This window comes from Physella acuta, unplaced genomic scaffold (genome assembly GCF_028476545.2).
Source record: "Physella acuta isolate Inbredline_101_S28 unplaced genomic scaffold, ASM2847654v3 ptg000036l, whole genome shotgun sequence".
Lineage (NCBI taxonomy): Eukaryota > Metazoa > Mollusca > Gastropoda > Physidae > Physella > Physella acuta.
Genome location: NW_026731556.1, coordinates 285,859 through 305,082, shown reverse-complemented (window position 1 = coordinate 305,082; position 19,224 = coordinate 285,859). Strand labels below are relative to the sequence as shown.

Genomic DNA, 19,224 nt, shown 5'->3' with positions numbered 1-19,224 from the left:
TCTGAATGAAAAAAACACTACAAATGAAACAAACACTACAGTACAGCCGTTGTCACAAATCCTTTATTTACATGAATACGGTAATGAGGAAGTAAATTGACGTGAGTGACATCTAGTTGGGGTAACACAAAATTGTAAAACAGAACGGGATACAACATGATACAATGGTATACAAGGAGATACAAACAGGATACTGCGGGATACAACATGATTATAAGGTATGCAGTGGGATAGATACTGTAGGATACAAGGGATTACAAAAAGATACAAGATACGAGAAGATATAACAGGATACAAGGGGAAAGATACTACGGGATACAAGGGGATGCAACGGGGTAAAGTGAGATTCAATGGAATACAACGGGATACAAGGGGGGAGAACAGGATTCAACGATCCAACGAGATTGTGTTCTATTTGTTAGCCGGTCGTCTCACTTCAATACAATGTCTAGCACTACTTAGATATTAACTTACACAAAACTATTGACTCATTATAGTAGCCTACCATTCATTCCTGTTTTCAGCTCTTGAGACTAGACACCCCCTCGCCCGGACATGCCCCCCCCCCCTCCCCTCCTTCTCCTTTCCGCTTGCTGATGTTGATGCGTGAATTTCCGATGAGCCATAACTACAGGTGATCATTCAACCTTGAATAACACATCCGTATGGTTAGTCAAGTAGTACGTGAATGTTTATCAGCAATCCATCTCGTATTTACATCAGTTGCTTGTAAAACCTACAAGGAATAAAGGGCACACATAAGGCCGTTTGTTTGGAGAAGAGGTAGGTGTTCGTTCATACTTAAAACTTTCAGTACAGGCGTGTTCATTACGTATTTACAGCTTAGTATAAAACTAAAACGTAATAAACAGTATTTAAAAAAAGAAATAGTGTTTCAATGACAACCAACAGCACATTTCTTCAAAAAGTTTCAATTACTAATCGAAATGCTGTTGTATAATTTTAAATTAAAGAGTATATTATACCAACTAAAGTAAACAAACAAAGACAGGCAATTGTTTGTTTATATATTGCACAGATGGCTACCTAGACCTCATGGTTAGTCGCCAACCTATCGTGAATTGTTTTGATTTACTGTGCCGTAATATGATTGGTCAATCATATAAATGAATCTCTCCCCATTCATTAATTTTACGCGTATGTCATTATATAGAAATTTTACTTTCTAGAAAACAACGCTTATCTAATTTATTTTTAGAACAAACAAAAACGTCGTGTACCAGCGTGTACACTAGTATTTGGCCGTTTGATGTACAGTTTTTTTGTGCCTAGCGGGCAATAAAAGAATACGCGGTTGAAAAATATTTTTACAAGCTTTTACTTAACTCACTTCCTCGTCAGTCTGTCGTCAGTCTGTCGTCAGTGTGAAAACCGAAAAGGTTGGAACATCCTATTAAATTATATTAAATTTATATGTATAACGGAATAACAACCAACATACTTCATACTATATATGTGTATATGAGTTATACATATTGCTATATATTATTATACCTATACAACATACGCACATACATCTGAATGTTTACATTCGCTGGATAAATGGCAAGTTGAGTGTGTCGTGTTGTGTGTGTCGTGTTGTGTGTGTGTGTGTAGTGTTGTCTTGTTGTGTGTGCTGTGTGTGTTGTGTTACGTGTGTCTTGTCTGTCCTCATGTTGAGTGTGTTGTCGTAATGTGTGTGTCGTGTTGTGTGTGCTCATCTTGTGTGTGTCGTGTATGTGTGTCGTGTTGTGTTGTGTTTGCTGTGTTGTTTGTGTTGTTTTACGTGTGTCTTGTTGTGTGTGCTCATGTGTGTGTCGTGTTGTGTTGCGTGTGTCTTGTGTGTCCTCATGTTGAGTGTGTTGTCGTGTTGTGTGTGTCGTGTTGTATGTCGCGTTGTGTTTGTGTTTGTGTGTTAATGTTTTGTCTGCTCATGTTGTGTGTGTCGTGTTGTGTGTGTCGTGTTGTGTGTGTCGTGTTGTGTGTGTCGTGTTGTGTGTGTCGTGTTGTGTGTGTCGTGTTGTGTGTGTCGTGTTGTGTGTGTCGTGTTGTGTGTGTCGTGTTGTGTGTGTCGTGTTGTGTGTGTCGTGTTGTGTGTTAATGTTTTGTCTGCTCATGTTGTGTGTGTCGTGTTGTGTGTGTCGTGTTGTGTGTGTCGTGTTGTGTGTGTCGTGTTGTGTGTGTCGTGTTGTGTGTGTCGTGTTGTGTGTGCTAATGTTATGTGTGTCGTGTTGTGTGTGTCGTGTTGTGTGTGTCGTGTTGTGTGTGCTAATGTTATGTGTGTCGTGTTATGTGTGTCGTGTTGTGTGTGTCGTTTTGCGTGTGTCTTGTTGTGTCCTCATGTTGAGTGTGTCGTCATGTTGTCTGTGCCGTGTTGTGTGTGTCTTGTGTGTGTCGTGTTGCGTGTGTCTTGTTGTGTGTGTTCATGTGTGTGTCGTGTATGTGTGTCGTGTGTGCTGTGTCGTGTGTGCTGTGTTGTGTGTGTTGTGTTGCGTGTGTCTTGTGTGTCCTCATGTTGAGTGTGTCGTCGTGTTGTGTGTGTCGTGTTGTGTGTGTGTTGTGTGTCTCGTGTCGTGTTTGTCGTGTTGTGTTGTGTGTGCTAATGTTTTGTGTGTCGTTTTGTGTTTGCTAATGTTTTGTGTGTCGTGTTGTGTGTGCTCATGTTGTGTGTGTCGTGTTGTGTATGTCGTGTTTTGTGTGTAGTGTCGTGTTTTGTGTGTCGTGTTGTGTGTGTCGTGTTGTGTGTGCTCATGTTGTGTGTGCTCATGTTGTGTGTGTCGTGTTGTGTGTGCTCATGTTGTGTGTGTCGTGTTGTGTGTGCTCATGTTGTGTGTGTTCATGTTGTGTGTGCTCATGTTGTGTGTGTCGTGTTGTGTGTGCTCATGTTGTGTGTGTTCATGTTGTGTGTGTGTCGTGTTGTGTGTCGTGTTTTGTGTGTAGTGTCGTGTTGTGTGTGCTCATGTTGTGTGTGCTCATGTTGTGTGTGTTCATGTTGTGTGTGTCGTGTTGTGTGTCGTGTTTTGTGTGTAGTGTCGTGTTGTGTGTGCTCATGTTGTGTGTGCTCATGTTGTGTGTGTTCATGTTGTGTGTGCTCATGTTGTGTGTGTTCATGTTGTGTGTGTTCATGTTGTGTGTGCTCATGTTGTGTGTGTTCATGTTGTGTGTGCTCATGTTGTGTGTGCTCATGTTGTGTGTGTTGTGTTGTGTGTCGTGTTGTGTGTCGTGTTGTGTGTGCTCATGCTGTGTGTGCTCATGCTGTGTGTGCTCATGTTGTGTGTGTCGTGTTTTGTGTGTCGTGTTGTGTGTGCTCATGTTGTGTGTGCTCATGTTATGTGTGTCGTGTTGTGTGTGTCGTGTTGTGTGTCGTGTTGTGTGTCGTGTTGTGTGTGCTCATGCTGTGTGTGCTCATGTTGTGTGTGCTCATGTTATGTGTGTCGTGTTGTGTGTGTCGTGTTGTGTGTGTCGTGTTGTGTGTGTCGTGTTGTGTGTGTCGTGTTGTGTGTGTCGTGTTGTGTGTGTCGTGTTGTGTGTGTCGTGTATGTGTGTGTCGAGTTGTGTGTCGTGTTGTGTGTCGTGTTGTGTGTGCTCATGCTGTGTGTGCTCATGTTTTGTGTGCTCGTATTGTGTGTGCTCATTTTGTGTGTGTCGTGTATGTGTGTCGTGTTGTGTGTGTTGTGTGCTCATGTTGTGTGTGCTAATGTTTTGTGTGTCGTGTTGTGTGTGCTAATGTGTTGTGTGTGCTCATGTTGTGTGTGCTTATGTTTTGTGTGTCGTGTTGTGTGTGTCGTGTTGTGTGCTAATGTTGAGTATTTCGTGTTAGCCCACTCCCACATATCGCCTAACACCCTTGTCAAGTGTATCAAGGTCTCTCAAGAGCACTCGAGTCAGTCTTCACTAGTCAGTCTTCATTTGTCAAGGTTCTTTTTTTAATGCACAACAAACCTGACACAGGTTTATTTTTAGCTCTTAGTTGTAGTTATTTTTAGACCGGCTCTCAGCGCATAACCATTAGGATAACGTCGAATCAATATTATGTAAGAAAGCATGAGTGAAAAACGTGTTACCAAATTAATATATTTTTTCCTTTTTGTTGCATTTCCGCTACATAAAGGTTTATCAAGTTTGCCTATCAAAATGTGCGCCATTTAATTGTTTTATCTCGAGACTAGCTGCCATGTGAGGCTCTGTTGTGTTATGTAATTGTGTAAACAGGAGATATTGTTTTCATTTATTCGACACTTGTGGAGACATTTTTTTTTTTTAAATTATTATCTCGCTCACGCCCAATTGTAAAAATGAATTTCGCAACAAATGATCAGCAAACAATGTATGTATAATAGTGCGGAATTTTAGTATTTAATTTTTAAAAAAAACTTGATTCAATTTTTCAAAGTGATAATTAAATATTAATCATCTAATTTAGTAAGATTGTTTTATATCAAAATATTTTTTTTTCGAGTCTTGACGTGAAAAGTTGAAAAGAAATAGGTCCGGTAGAAGTGTTTGAAATTTTGCTCGCACGTTTTCGACTATGGCGGACGAAAGACGGAGGAAACAAGTTAAAAATACATTCTTATGCGTTTTTTGAGGAATCGGAAAAAGCATAAAATATTACATCCGGTAACCGGAAAATACTCAAAATTTGAAAGAAAACAGATTAGATCGTCTATCTCACTTAAACACTACACAAGCTATAGGCTTTTGATAAACCGAAAGTAGAGTAGCTTCCACTTCCGGTTACTGAAAGTCGCTGAAAAGTTGATACACAACTGCTAATTTCATATAAATGAAATTTCGTCAACCTAGCTGTAAGAGTAATAGATTTATTGTGTTCACAGACAACAGAAAAACAAACAGACAAATTAAGTTAAGCTAAGTTCATTTTTTTTATGACTCGATGACGCCTAAAATGCCGAGATTTTGATAAATCTGGATTTATAATTTTTGTTCGATTAAAATAAGTCCTTCCGTATATGATGAAGTACTGAGGTGTAAAACGGTGAAAACTGTCAAAATCTCATGTGATTACAATAGGCTATATTACAACTAACTCCATAACTCTGTATACGAGAAAGTAAAAATTAATCTTAACAGATAAATACGAGCCACGTCATCATACTGTTTGCGTAGTTGGGGGTCATCCATAAATGACGTCACGCTTTTTTGACGACTTTTACCTCCCCCCCCTCCCTCCGTCACACGTCGTCACAAAAAGCCAGCTCCCCCCCCCCTAAAATGACGTCACACCTCAGCCTACAACCCCCCCACCCTACAAATTGCAGTTGAATTTTTTTTTAACAGCTATATTTTTTTCCAAAATCTTGTCTGAACTCCGTCAAAATAAAGTATTTTAATCAATTGTTTGTTATTACAATTTATTTAAAACAGTTTTCTAAAAAGCAAAATAACGTCTAAAATTCGTTTTCTAACATTGCTTTTTTATAAAGCAAAAGTGTGACGTCGCACCATCTGAACCCCCCCCCCCCCCCTCATCACACACCGTCACAAAATTGCGGACCCCACCTCCCCCCCCCCCTACGAGTGTGACGTCATTTATGGACGACCCCATTATTTTAATTTTCAATAAGAAACAAGTATTTCCAACTAACTTGGGGTTTCCCCTCAGTCAGCTACAGCTACCGGTTACAGCTAGATCTAGACTTTCCATCGCAGCAACGCAGTGTGAAGAAAATACTTCCGTTTACCATTGATAAAGTTTAGCAATATGCATTTTGTATTCTTTAGTCAGCTATTGGTGAGTTGAATCTTTTTTGTAATCTTTGTATTTTTGTGTATCAGTTGAATATGTTGTTAAATTTTATGAGTTTGTTGGGGACTAATTGCTCAGAAGATGTTTGTGAGATGTTGATGCGTGTAGTGTAGATGGTTTGTTGTTATTGAAACTCAATGGGCATCAAAGGTATCACGAAAATCCTTCATTTATTGTTATTTTTTTATATGGATAAAAGTCGTGTTTTCGTCAATTTTACCTTCATAGCGGCCTTTAAATAGAATGCATTTAAAAAATTTAAGCTTGTAAACAATTTCAAAAATTTAATATTTTCCGAATGAATAATATAAACATTGCAAACACTGATGAAAATATTATCGTTTTTTTATGTTTTGGCTACATTTTTTTCATCTAAAATATTACCTGACATTTCACTTTTGTAAGACAACCATTGGTTTGCTGTAGAGAAATACCTGATAGATTTTCTGAATACCCCACTTTGTACTCAAAACTTTGATGATAAAACGTTATTAATGAATTATACTTAACTAGCTATACCATGTGCATTTTCATTTTCATGGACAAAATGTAATCAACCAAATTGCTTTTGGATTGTTAAGAATTTTTTAGGCAACCTAAAATACTAAAAAAATCATCAAATCCATCCAATATTTAACAAATTCCGATAAACCCAAAAAAATCAGGTTTTTATAGCCATGTTTATTTCAATAGCATCGCATATGCTTTTAAATAATAATTATCTGGCATTTCGGCTTATTTCGAGAATATTCTCGTCGGTATTCATTCTGTGAAAAGTGTTGATGTTTTGTGGTCTGTGGTCAAAGTGAGGCAGTATGTTGTTGATGAGTTGATGTGTTGTCAAGTAGCTAGTTCATTCTTGTTGTGTTGATAATTTCATAGTTAAGTAAAATTATCTTATTTCACCGGTTTCTGTCAACTTTTGAATCTTCTTCTTCTTTCTTCTTCGTTCTTAATTATTAGTGTTGAAGGGGATCGAGATTTATCTGCCAGTTTGACTCGAGACTTTGTTCGAATTTATCAACGATGAGCTTTTTTGCCGACTCGACCACGCCTCCAACACAATTAAGCGTTACGTGTCAACTGGTTATGCGCCATTGAGGCCATTGACTCCGATTTCAGCCTGCTTTTCTTTTTGGATTTGCTTCCATAGCCTTTGTCCAACCAAGAACAAACTACAAGGCAGCAGTTGTTTAATTTTGGAGTTGTCTCTCCTAGAAGAGTGGCTGTCCCCAGCTAACGAGCCTAATCTGCCCGAGGGTTCGAACTAGAGACTTTTCGGTTTAGCAACCATGAACTTTACCGACTCGACCACGCCGATGACCGGAAGCAGTTTTTCCGACTTCTCAAAAAAAAAAAAAAAAAAAAAAAAAACGTAAGAATAAGTTTAAATTTGTTTTTCTATCGTTCGTAGATTTGAGAGCTGAATTTCGAAGCTTCTCCCGGACTGATTCAATTCAAATTTTTTACGTAGGTCAAGACTCAAAGACAATGCATAGCGACATAAAATGTTAATTAGATTAACTTTTTAAAACTTAATCAAGGTTTCCTTCATAACGTACGAATTTTCTGCTCTATTAAAGACATATAGTTTGCTTTAAATGATGCGCAATTATTTTCTATCTATAAGAAGTATTTTAAACAATTATTAAAAACAGGCCTAAAATCCCATCAGAGTTTCTTCCAGGCATCTCTTCGGGGGGGGCAAAGCCCCCCCTCCCCCCCGAAAAAATTTTATACTTTTAACAGTGTCCGCCCCCCCGAAGATTTCAAGTGCCCCCCCCCCCCCCCGGAGAAAAAAGTCTGGAAGAAACACTGAATCCCATTGCACTGGAAGTGCTATCGCCATTAGTTTTACTAAAGAAAATTCGAGAAAGTTTAAGGGGAGATAACTTCCGCTTTATTTATTGTTAATATTCAGTTTTTTCTGCATTTCGCATGTGATCTATGATTGCGACATATGGTATTAGAAATCGATAGTAAAGTGAGTCATGAGTCAATATTTGTGAGTGTGTGTTGTGTATGTTTTGTGTGTGCGTGTTTCATAGTCCACCAGGGGGAGGGGATAGTCACTCGAAATGCTGGGGGAGGGGGTTAAATTTACCAATGGGGGGAGGGGGGTTGACACTGGTGTAACGGGATATGGATGACAAAATGTTGAAGCTACACAATAGTGGTTGAGATGGCTTATCTAGGGATATCTTGTGCGGGTAATAGAAATAGAAAGTTGTTGCAAAACGGATTGTTTTTTTTTTTAAGGAAACACGTATAGTATATACTGCTTTAACAAAAATGTTTTTAAAAATTACAAAATTCTGAATATTTTTGAGAAATCGGAAACAAAATTAAAGTACCACTTATCGCTTAAAATTTCGTCCAGCTGACAGAAACTTCCGGATATCGGAAAACACTCAGAAATTAGAGAAAGTATAGAGTCGTATACTTAAAAATTAAAGGTTTTTTTTTTTTATTTTGTCGACCAAACTCAAACGGTAAGCCTACTCAAGTTAGGTGTTCAAATGATTGTCACTTCCGATTAACGGAAATCGCCCAAATGTTAAGAGATCTAATATTTATATTTAAAATTCTGTCTACCTCCTAACTGAAAGGGTACCCAATTTATGGGCTTTTGAGAAACTAGAAATAGAATTAGTTCCATTTCCGTTTACAGGAAATCACTCTGAAAGAAATGAAACCTAGCTATAAGATATAACATACATATTTTAAATTTTGTCGAGCTAAATAAACCGGCACTCGAATTTTCGTGTTTACACACACACACAGGCCTAGCGAGGGGGGGGGGGCGGGGGTTGCGGATCGCACCGGGTGACACCAATTAGGGGGGTGACACCAAGACAAAAAATAGCAAAATATATAGAGAAAAACTTGAGGCGGGGGGGGGTGCAAATCGAAAGTTTAAGGGGGGTGGAAATCGAAAACTTTAGGGGAAAGTGCAAATCGAAAGTTTGAGGGGGGGGGGTGCAAAATTTGAAAGTTTGTCCCCGGGAAGGGTCGCTACGTCTCTGAGGGGTGACACCATTAAGTGCCGCACCGGGTGACACCCGACCTCGCTACGCCACTGCAAAACACACAAACACACACACATACAGACATACAAACAAGATTTAAAAAACTGGGTTTTTTCGTACTCAGAAGGAAAAACCACGACATTTTTATAAATCTCAGTTGTTGTTTTTTTTTTGCACGATCTCAATGCCTCCCTTCTATTTCTTACATGAAAACAAAATGAAAAATACAATGTGACATTTCCAGCTAAAATTTTACGAATGCCATGTGTGTCTTTGTCTGTATAGTAATTTAAAACGGAAATTCAAATATTTTTCTTAGATCTTATCAGCGTGTATAAGTAATTTTTTTACAGTAGATAATTACATATATTTTTTTGCAGTAGATAATTTACATGTATTTTTTTAAGCAAAACATCTTAAATGTTTATAGTTCTTTATTTTATTATAGATGAAACAGTAACTGGACATTCACACACTTTTTTTTTTGATGAAGCCAACTGCGTGTTATCGAGAATGTCACGTGGAATGTACGATCCATCATTAGGTTTGTTATCCACGTAACATAACGTAATTTTAAACAAAAAACAGATAACAACTCAGGGATATGGGTAAATACTTGAGTAAAGTCAGAATCGTGTTGGGGTCGGTAGGGGCGAATACCATGGTTTGACTTAAGTCAGAATCGCGCTGGGTTTTGTAGGACGCCACTTAGTATACAAGTGTATTATTTCAGACTTTTATCCAGGGGGAGGGGGGGGGTGGTCACTTGAAACTTTGGGGGGGGGAATAAATTTTCCAATGGGGGGGGGGGGGGTTGAAACTGGTAAAAGTAAATATTTTCTATATAAATTATATTTCGTTGGGGGGAGGGGAGAGTACGGTAGAGATGCTTGAAAGAAACAGTAGAGTCTGCCCAGACATGGTGAGTAACTAACTCACGTTAGGGAAAGTAGAGGCGGCTGGGCATAGTGCTGACCACACCAACCCCTTGTCTGCCGAGGCAGATCAACTCTACTTCAACTACCACTAGTTGTCTTAGACGCAAATGGGGAGAGATAGATGGCCACACCAACCCCTTGTCTGCCGAGGCAGATCAACTCTACTTCATCTACCACATGTTGTCTAAGACGCAAATGGGGAAAGATAGATGATGAGATGAAAAAAAAAATATTACGTAGAGTTGGTATCTCGCTATAAACTAACGAGTTGAGTTCTGGAGCGTCTAACATTTTTTATCATTAGGCAAGATAGTTTTGTATTTATTTATTTTTTTTTGTTACAAAATAAAAATTATTTTTAGTCTACACAATACTTATTAATCACGTTTTCATTTAATTTACTACGTTGATAGTCCAGCATGAGGTGTGTGAAGAAGAAGAAGCTGAAACTGAACCATTTTCAACAGTAGACAGGCGTCTAAGCGCCAAGAAGTGTATAAAAAACCCCGGGCATCCAAATTTTATCCCGGTGAAAGAATTCAATCCTTTCCATCTGCCTGAGGATACTCGTGACGAAGAGCTTTTTCGTCTGGTAATGTTTTTGATTCATTTAACGGTGAAGGTAACGAATAAACACATAAGTGAACGTAGACCGGAGTATTGCAAAGGAACTGATCAGAAATACCCATTCGCGGATAATAGAGGACAATATATAACAATATGCGGTACTGGGACTTGTAGATTTGTGAAGATGATTTACGCGCCTTCAAAATGGTGCGAATGTCAGAAGTGCACGACATTGCACAAACGTGGAAAAGTTGTGGCCCGTATTATGATCTACACGGCAAAGCACGTGGTTTACGATAAAATCGAGGCACAACACAGCACAGTGACGTTTAATTACGATGATAGCACGGACGCTGGCGTCAGTTTTAGAGTAGTTGATGTTGAGAAAACACGCGTTGATTCTGATTTTACCTGTCTGATAATTGATGTCTGTGATGTTAAAATGGCGGAAGGCATCAAGAAGATGCGAGATGAACTATACAAACTTTGCCAAACAGTTCGGAAGAAATACAAAGATAAGGGGAAAAAACTCACGATAATTGTGTCGCACCCCCACGGGTGTTCGAAACACATCTCAGTCGGCGAGTGGTTAGAACGAGAGCGACACGAGGGCCGCATGACGAATTACAGCTACACGGCGTGCACGTGTCCCGGAAGTAGCGGGGCGCTGGTGTACACGCTCGGCTGGCGAGGGTGGAAGTCAGCACACGTGCACTGCGGCGTGATTGATTTGGTCAACGTGTCGGCCAAGGGAGGCGATGAAGTTAATGACTAGGCCTAGCCTAGTTTAGATACATTTCTCTCCCCTTAACAATAACACGGCCAGTGCACACAGTGAACATGGCTTGCTTATTCAAAAACTGCACAGACCACTAAGTCAAGGGAGACTACCAAGTTAATGGTTTGTTATCTGCCCCTGAGATCAAATTATTTCTATCGCCCTGAGCGATCGTGCGACAAGTGTGTTTGCGAAGGGAAGTAAGTCCTTATACTTAACAAGCTCCACCCTCCTACGCTTAGCTCCCTTGTCTAGACGATTCAATTCAAAACTGATGTGGTTCATTTTACTGAAAAATATTTAAATAAATTTGTAATTTATCGCTTTAGGCAGAGGCGTAGCGAGGGGGGAGGGGGGTGCGGACCGCACCGGGTGACACCATTTAGGGGGTTGACACCAAGGCAAAACATAGTAAAATATATAGAGAAAAACTTGAGGGGGGGGGGTGCAAATCAAAAGTTTGAGCGGGGTGCAAATCGAAAGTTTGAGGGGGGGGGGTGCAAATAAAAAATATGATAGTTTGTCCCCGGGAAGGGTCGCTACGCCTCTGGGGGCTGACACCATTAAGTGCCGCACCGGGTGACACCCGACCTCGCTACGCCACTGGCTTTAGGTACGTAAAATCGGCCGAGGCTAGTCATGTGAAAAGAAAGTGCCTCATTAAATATTAGAATCTAGTAATTATTTCACATTTTTAGGAAGATTTATGTTTTGAAAGTTACAAAAATGTTTCAAATTTTCATTCATGTACCTGTTTTTAAAACAATTGTATTAAAACTTTTCAATAATAAATAAAGACTAACGATGTTTTCATCAGATGCAACAAAGCTCGTTTACTTTAGCAGCCATCTTGTTTAAGTTTTTTTTTTTTGTAAACTTATAGCGGGAGAATCAGGGGAAGCCACTCTATATAACAAATGGCTGCTGTTTATATAGCAAATTTTGCTCGCAAACACTGCTGTTTAAAGTTAATTTCTGGCCTATATTAATATATTTTTGCTATTAATGTTGGTTTATTATTCAATTATCTATAATATTTGACACACATATATCACAATATACTTTTATTAAAGCCTTAACAACGAGGCAACTTTGTCGCACATTACTAGCCTCGGCCGATTTTACGTACCTAAAACCATAAATTACCAATAAATTATTACTGTGTATTGTTGTGTATACTGTTCTGTATTCACCGCCTGCTACCAATCTTGTAAACTTAAAACTGCATGAGGACTCTAAAAAGTCTGATTTTAAAAAAATGATAACTAGAGGCACTGTTTTAGCTAACTGTATGGAGCTTGGAGCTAATTCTTATCTACTGTTTACTTTGAGAAACGATTCTTTGCTTCCATCGTGCAGACCTGGCGTAATAATGAATATACGTTGTTTAATTAACATTGTTTAGCTTAATTAAAGAGTATATATATATATATATATATATATATATATATATATATATATATATATATATATATATATATTTATTTATTTATTTATTTATTTATTTATTTATTTATTTATTTATTTATTTATTTATTTATTTATTTATTTATTTATTTATTTATTTATTTATTTATTTATTTATTTATTTATTTATTTATTTATTTATTTATTTATTTATTTATTTATTTATTTATTTATTTATTTATTTATTTATTTATTTATCTATTTATTTATTTATTCATTTATTTATTTATTTTTATATATTTATTTATTTATTTACTTTTTAATATGTTAATATTGGAAAATATCTTACTTTAGCAATAGTTAATATTTTAATGTAATCTTTTCAGCTTCGTATAACATTTTAATAATGCTTATGTAGGCATACATTTTATTAAATTGTAGAATTCATGTTCTAACATATGAATAAAATATCAAGCAAATTTAAAACAAAAACCTTGTGGTTACTTTTATCAAAATGACTAACAATGTTATTTTATAACAGCGTAAACAAATATATTTTACTGAACTCCATTCAGAATGGCGTCACTTCTCATATACATAAACTAGATTCCATCTGCAGTCGATGGTTCGAGTCACACCTAGACGACTCCTCTAATGCAATTTGGCTATTTTACACCTTGCCATAAAGTGAACAGATCATATATCTACGTTAATACTTCCGCCAGCTCTAAGTTCAGTTGAAATCCAATAGGAAAATCCGAGATGACCATTCATCTTTTATACAACACGTCGGTCATGTGCTCTACCTACTTTGCATAATTTATGTGTGTCCAATCAGGTAGATCTTTAGGCCACCCACGCAGTCAACTGTTTTCTCAGGTGACCTATGGAGTAAGACTGTAAGAAAAAGGTTTGTATAACTGTCAGAGGCGTAGCGAGGGGTGGGGGGGGGGCGGGGGTGCGGACCGCACCGGGTGACACCATGGGTGACACCATTTAGGGGGGTGACACCAAAGCAAAAAAATAGCAAAATATATAGAGAAAAACTTGAGGGTGGGGGTGCAAATCGAAAGTTTGAGGGGGGGGGGGGGTGCAAATCGAAAATTTGTCCCCGGGAAGGGTCGCTACGCCTCTGGGGGGTGACACCATTAAGTGCCGCACCGGGTGACACCCGACCTCGCTACGCCACTGATAACTGTACTGGTTAAACTGGTCCAGAGTTAGACGGGGAGTAGGGCTTCAGATCATGGGGCATTCAAACAGTGGGAGTGTGTGTGGTGTGTTTAAGGGAGTATTGTCTAGAGGCGCATACGTTGGAGGCGATAGGTGCAGTGGTGTGTATCTGATGAGTGCAGTGGTGTGTATGTAAGGGTGATGGGTTCAGTGGTGTGTATCTGATGGTCGCAGTGGTGTATATGAGAGGGGTGATGGGTGCAGTGGTGTGTATGTAAGGGGTGATAGGTGCAGTGGTGTACATGTAAGGGGTGATGGGTGCAGTGGTGTACATGTAAGGGGTGATGGGTGCAGTGGTGTACATGTAAGGGGTGATGGGTGCAGTAGTGTATATGTAAGGGGTGATGGGTGCAGTGGTGTACATGTAAGGGGTGATGGGTGCAGTGGTGTGTATGTAAGGGGTGATGGGTGCAGTGGTGTGTATGTAAGGGGTGATGGGTGCAGTGGTGTGTATGTAAGGGGTGATGGGTGCAGTGGTGTATTGGTGTGTATGTAAGGGGTGATGGGTGCAGTAGTGTATATGTAAGGGGTGATGGCTGCAGTGGTGTATTGGTGTGTATGTAAGGGGTGATGGGTGCAGTAGTGTATATGTAAGGGGTGATGGCTGCAGTGGTGTATTGGTGTGTATGTAAGGGGTGATGGGTGCAGTGGTGTACATGTAAGGGGTGATAGGTGCAGTGGTGTACATGTAAGGGGTGATGGGTGCAGTGGTGTGTATGTAAGGGGTGATGGGTGCAGTGGTGTATTGGTGTGTATGTAAGGGGTGATGGGTGCAGTAGTGTATATGTAAGGGGTGATGGCTGCAGTGGTGTATTGGTGTGTATGTAAGGGGTGATGGGTGCAGTAGTGTATATGTAAGGGGTGATGGCTGCAGTGGAGTATATGTAAGGGGTGATAGGTGCAGTGGTGTACATGTAAGGGGTGATGGGTGCAGTGGTGTATATGTAAGGGGTGATAGGTGCAGTGGTGTACATGTAAGGGGTGATGGGTGCAGTGGTGTGTATGTAAGGGGTGATGGGTGCAGTGGTGTATTGGTGTGTATGTAAGGGGTGATGGGTGCAGTAGTGTATATGTAAGGGGTGATGGCTGCAGTGGTGTAGTGGTGTGTATGTAAGGGGTGATGGGTGCAGTGGAGTATATGTAAGGGGTGATAGGTGCAGTGGTGTACATGTAAGGGGTGATGGGTGCAGTGGTGTATATGTAAGGGGTGATAGGTGCAGTGGTGTACATGTAAGGGGTGATGGGTGCAGTGGTGTGTATGTAAGGGGTGATGGCTGCAGTGGTGTATATGTAAGGGGTGATAGGTGCAGTGGTGTACATGTAAGGGGTGATAGGTGCAGTGGTGTACATGTAAGGGGTGATGGGTGCAGTGGTGTACATGTAAGGGGTGATGGGTGCAGTGGTGTACATGTAAGGGGTGATGGGTGCAGTGGTGTGTATGTAAGGGGTGATAGGTGCAGTGGTGTACATGTAAGGGGTGATAGGTGCAGTGGTGTACATGTAAGGGGTGATGGGTGCAGTGCAGCTCCCTCCCCCCCCCCCCCCCCCCGAAGATGCCTGGAAGAAATTCTGAACTGATTGTTAACAGAAGATGCAACACTTTTATTATTTCTTCTCTTTTCATTGTATTCTTCAGCCAAGTCCAAAAGTCGGAATCTCACATTTTGTGCTTTTTATTTTTAAATACATGGTTTTATGTAACAGTTCTTTAATATTCGTATATTGATTTTAACTAAATTTACTGTTTACATTATATATGCGGGGTAGGGGGAGGTAAATCAAAGCTTGAGAATCCTCGGTAATAGTCTGAGCGATACAGCACACCTGTTGTCACCTGGTGTTACCTGTAGCTTTTGTACCTAGTCACGGAAAGACAACACCGTCTGGAAGAGTTTACCTGTGTCAAACAATAGAGTCAGCTGTTGAAATAGGGAGGAGACTTTTTGGTTCAGAAAAAAATAGCGGAAGGGGGAAGGGGGGCGTCCATAACAGAAAAAAACTAATAACTAATATGAAGTTTTGTAATTGTTTTTTTTTTATGATTTTGAATTAAATTTTCTCCATTTCGAGAAAGATCTGTACTTATCTTCGTGTAATATTGGTTTCTTTAGGATCTTTCACGTGTGTTGTTAGGGGTCACGTGTGTTGGTAGGGGTAACGTGTGTTGGTAGGGGTCGCGTGTGTTGGTAGGGGTCACTGATGGTAGGGGTCATGTGTGTTGGTAGGGGGTCACTTGTGTTGGTAGGGGGTCACGTGTGTTGGTATGGGGTCACTTGTGTTGGTAGGGGTCACGTGTGTTGGTAGGGGTCACGTGTGTTGGTAGGGGTCACGTGTGTTGGTAGGGGGTCACGTGTGCTGGTAGGGGTCACGTGTGTTGGTAGGGGTCACGTGTGTTGGTAGGGGGTCACGTGTGTTGGTAGGGGTCACCTGTTGGTTGGGCTCACGTGTGTTAGTAGGGGTACCTGTTGGTAGGGGTCACGTGTGTTGGTATGGGGTCACTTGTGTTGGTAGGGGTCACGTGTGTTGGTAGGGGTCACGTGTGTTGGTAGGGGTCACGTGTGTTGGTAGGGGGTCACGTGTGTTGGTAGGGGTCACGTGTGTTGGTAGGGGGTCACGTGTGTTGGTAGGGGGTCACGTGTGTTGGTAGGGGTCACCTGTTGGTTGGGCTCACGTGTGTTAGTAGGGGTACCTGTTGGTAGGGGTCACGTGTGTTGATAAGGGTCACGTGTTGGTTGGGGTCACTTGTGTTGGTAGGGGTCACCTGTGTTGTTAGGGGTCACCTGTGTAGGCAGACGTCACTTGTATTAGTAGGTATCTTCTATGAACAACGGCCCACATTAGGTGAAGAGATGAACAAAGGAGTTCAGACCTTTGCCTTCAGTATTTATTCTTTTCCTCGAAGAACAAAATAGTGAATGCCATTTAAATTTATTTTTTACAACAAAGATTAATACACTAAAGGGGATAACATGAGCTATATGGTCTGGTCCGGCAACATTAATGCGTCTTTACACTGAATATATTGTAGACCACTGTCATGTTGTAGAATTAAACTTTATTCGGCGTATCAATAAGTTTTAGCACAACGCCAGAGGCGTATACAGGTTTTCGTTGTAGGGGGAGCGAAATGAGCAAAAAAAGGCGCCGAATTTTTAACACGTTCTATATACATGTATTTTATATATATATATATATATATATATATATATATATATATATATATATATATATATATATATATATATATATATATATATATATATATATATATATATATATATATATATATATATATATATAAAGTTTCCAAAAAGGCGCCACTTTGCTGAAAATGGCCCCCTGCTCCCCCTCTGCGTACGCTACTGCACAACGCCTACTACCAACATATTACATACGATTGGTGCCATATTTTCTTGATGTTACATACCCAAACAATGTAACAAAAAAATAACCTGTATTTATTTAAGTATCGCCGCTTACATACTAACAACATAAAAAGATTGTGCAAATCAACTGACTTAATTGCATTTTAATATAAATAGCTGCTTTAGAGAAAACTCAGAAGAATACAAAATTTGATCCTATCTTGCAAGACAGTTAACACCTCTTGGACTGGTGACTACAAAGATAATCATCTTCTCATCATCTTGTCCCGTTCGTGCCCCAGACACAACGCAAAGATAAAGTCGAGTTCATCTGTTTCAGTGGCCTCAGCATACATGGGGATATTGTGAACATCATTATTCCCAACCATTTTTCGTTTCCCTATCATAAGTCAGGTACTCATCAGCGCTGGGTGGACTCAGGGACGTACTAACAATTCGAACCCGGGATCTGAACTCGAGACTATTGGGTTAGCTGTCTTGAGCTGTACCACTTAACCACGCCGTTCCATACATAGATAATATACACTCTTAAGTGTCAGTTAGACAAAAGTATAGTTATACTCAGAGGCGTAGCGATGGAGGGCAGGGGGGGACATATGTCCCCGGGCGCTGACCTTAGGGGGCGCCAAAATGGGTTGGTAACAGTAATCGAAAGTTTGAGGAGGGGTGCAAATCAAAAGTTTGATGGGGGTGGTGCAAATCAAAAGTTTGGAAAGTTTGTCCCCGGACGCCGGGAAAGGTCGCTACGCCTCTGGTTATACTACAGTTTCCCAAAGCAAGTATATAAAATGAAAAATAGTTAAATAAACACAAAGAAAAGAAATTGTATATATCCAATCATAAATAAGATTTATAAACAACATCAGAAGCAAAAATGAAATAAAATTACTAGCACGAAAACAAAGCGTTTTAAAAGTTAAATTGCACGAACTCTATAGCTTATGTACTTAATTTAATTAATTGATCCAGTTAAGTGTATGCTGGGTTAAGTAACACCCAGTGCACGTCATACTTTAAAGTAAAGATGCCTACAGCACCCGTTTAACTTACTCGAGTTACCTGTGGTGACCTCTCGGTACACTGACGTCAGTACTGAAGATCTCAGCGCAAGTCAATAAGAACAAAAGCAGTTAATGAATGAGCCTTAATTAGTTCGTTAATTTTACTTCGTTAGATGGAGGGGTGGGTGGGGTATAGTTTTGGGGTACCAGATCTTTTGTTCGTGTAATTTACCTTCTGACGTAGCCGTAAGATTCTTGTACCTCACTGAGGGGTATATAAGTGGGTGGCAGAGTCGATAGAGACACAGATCTTCTTCGCTTCTTGCAAAGTTTAATTCGAGATATCTGAAGAGAATTCATCTTACTCCATTAAAAGGTATTTTTTTATTTTAATCTTTAACTTTTACGTTTTAAACTCAGCTGTTTATGTCTTTAAAATTTCTCTTTTTCGGTTTTTATTTTACTGAGCAGCCACCTAAGCTGTTGAAAAGATAAAATTGTTTTATCCAAAGATTGATTCTGTCACATTTTAATTTTAGAAAACAAAACAAAATGCTAAGAAAAGAAAATTATTCACAATATTAAGAAACTCACAAAAATAAGTTTTTAATGTTTTGATCATGTTGATACAATTTCAGAGGTAGTCCTTAGTCTATTAATATTAAAGACAAAAGTTCTTGTTTGTAGTTTATCTTCATCCTAGTTAGTGATGCAATTTTACTTCTACGTTGGATGTAATCAGTACTTGCGGTATGACGGTTAGGGTTAGGATTTAGGTTCGCTGTAGACAGTTATCCCAAGTATTAATCCGAATATAAAATAGAATGTATTGTTTCTATAATTTAAGTTGCACAGAAAAATGCCGAAAAAAAATACACACACCACTTTTTAAGTACAACTTAGCTTTCACTTTAAATCTGTAATTCGATACAGATACATATTTCTTATAAATGATCAAGCTCTTAAAACATTTAAGACAATACAAACATACAAAATCATTTAAAGTTAATTACTCTGAAGTCTTGTGCTATCAGAGTTTCTTCCAGGCATTTCTTCGCGCCCCCCCCCCCCTCTCCAATTTCGAACAAAATGTAATATATATAGAAAATATATCT

At 39.4% G+C, this 19,224-nt stretch overlaps 1 protein-coding gene across 1 annotated transcript; it reads left to right on the top strand.

Annotated features, from left to right (window-relative positions):
• Positions 1-743: 743 nt before the first annotated feature.
• Positions 744-11,340, top strand: LOC131942727 (uncharacterized). The gene is made up of 4 exons (XM_059302651.1): positions 744-783; positions 5,589-5,755; positions 9,248-9,343; positions 10,151-11,340. Exons 3-4 carry the CDS (start codon positions 9,313-9,315, stop codon positions 11,077-11,079), a joined length of 960 nt encoding a protein of 319 aa, XP_059158634.1. The 5' UTR covers positions 744-783; positions 5,589-5,755; positions 9,248-9,312; the 3' UTR covers positions 11,080-11,340.
• The last annotated feature ends 7,884 nt before the right edge of the window (positions 11,341-19,224 follow it).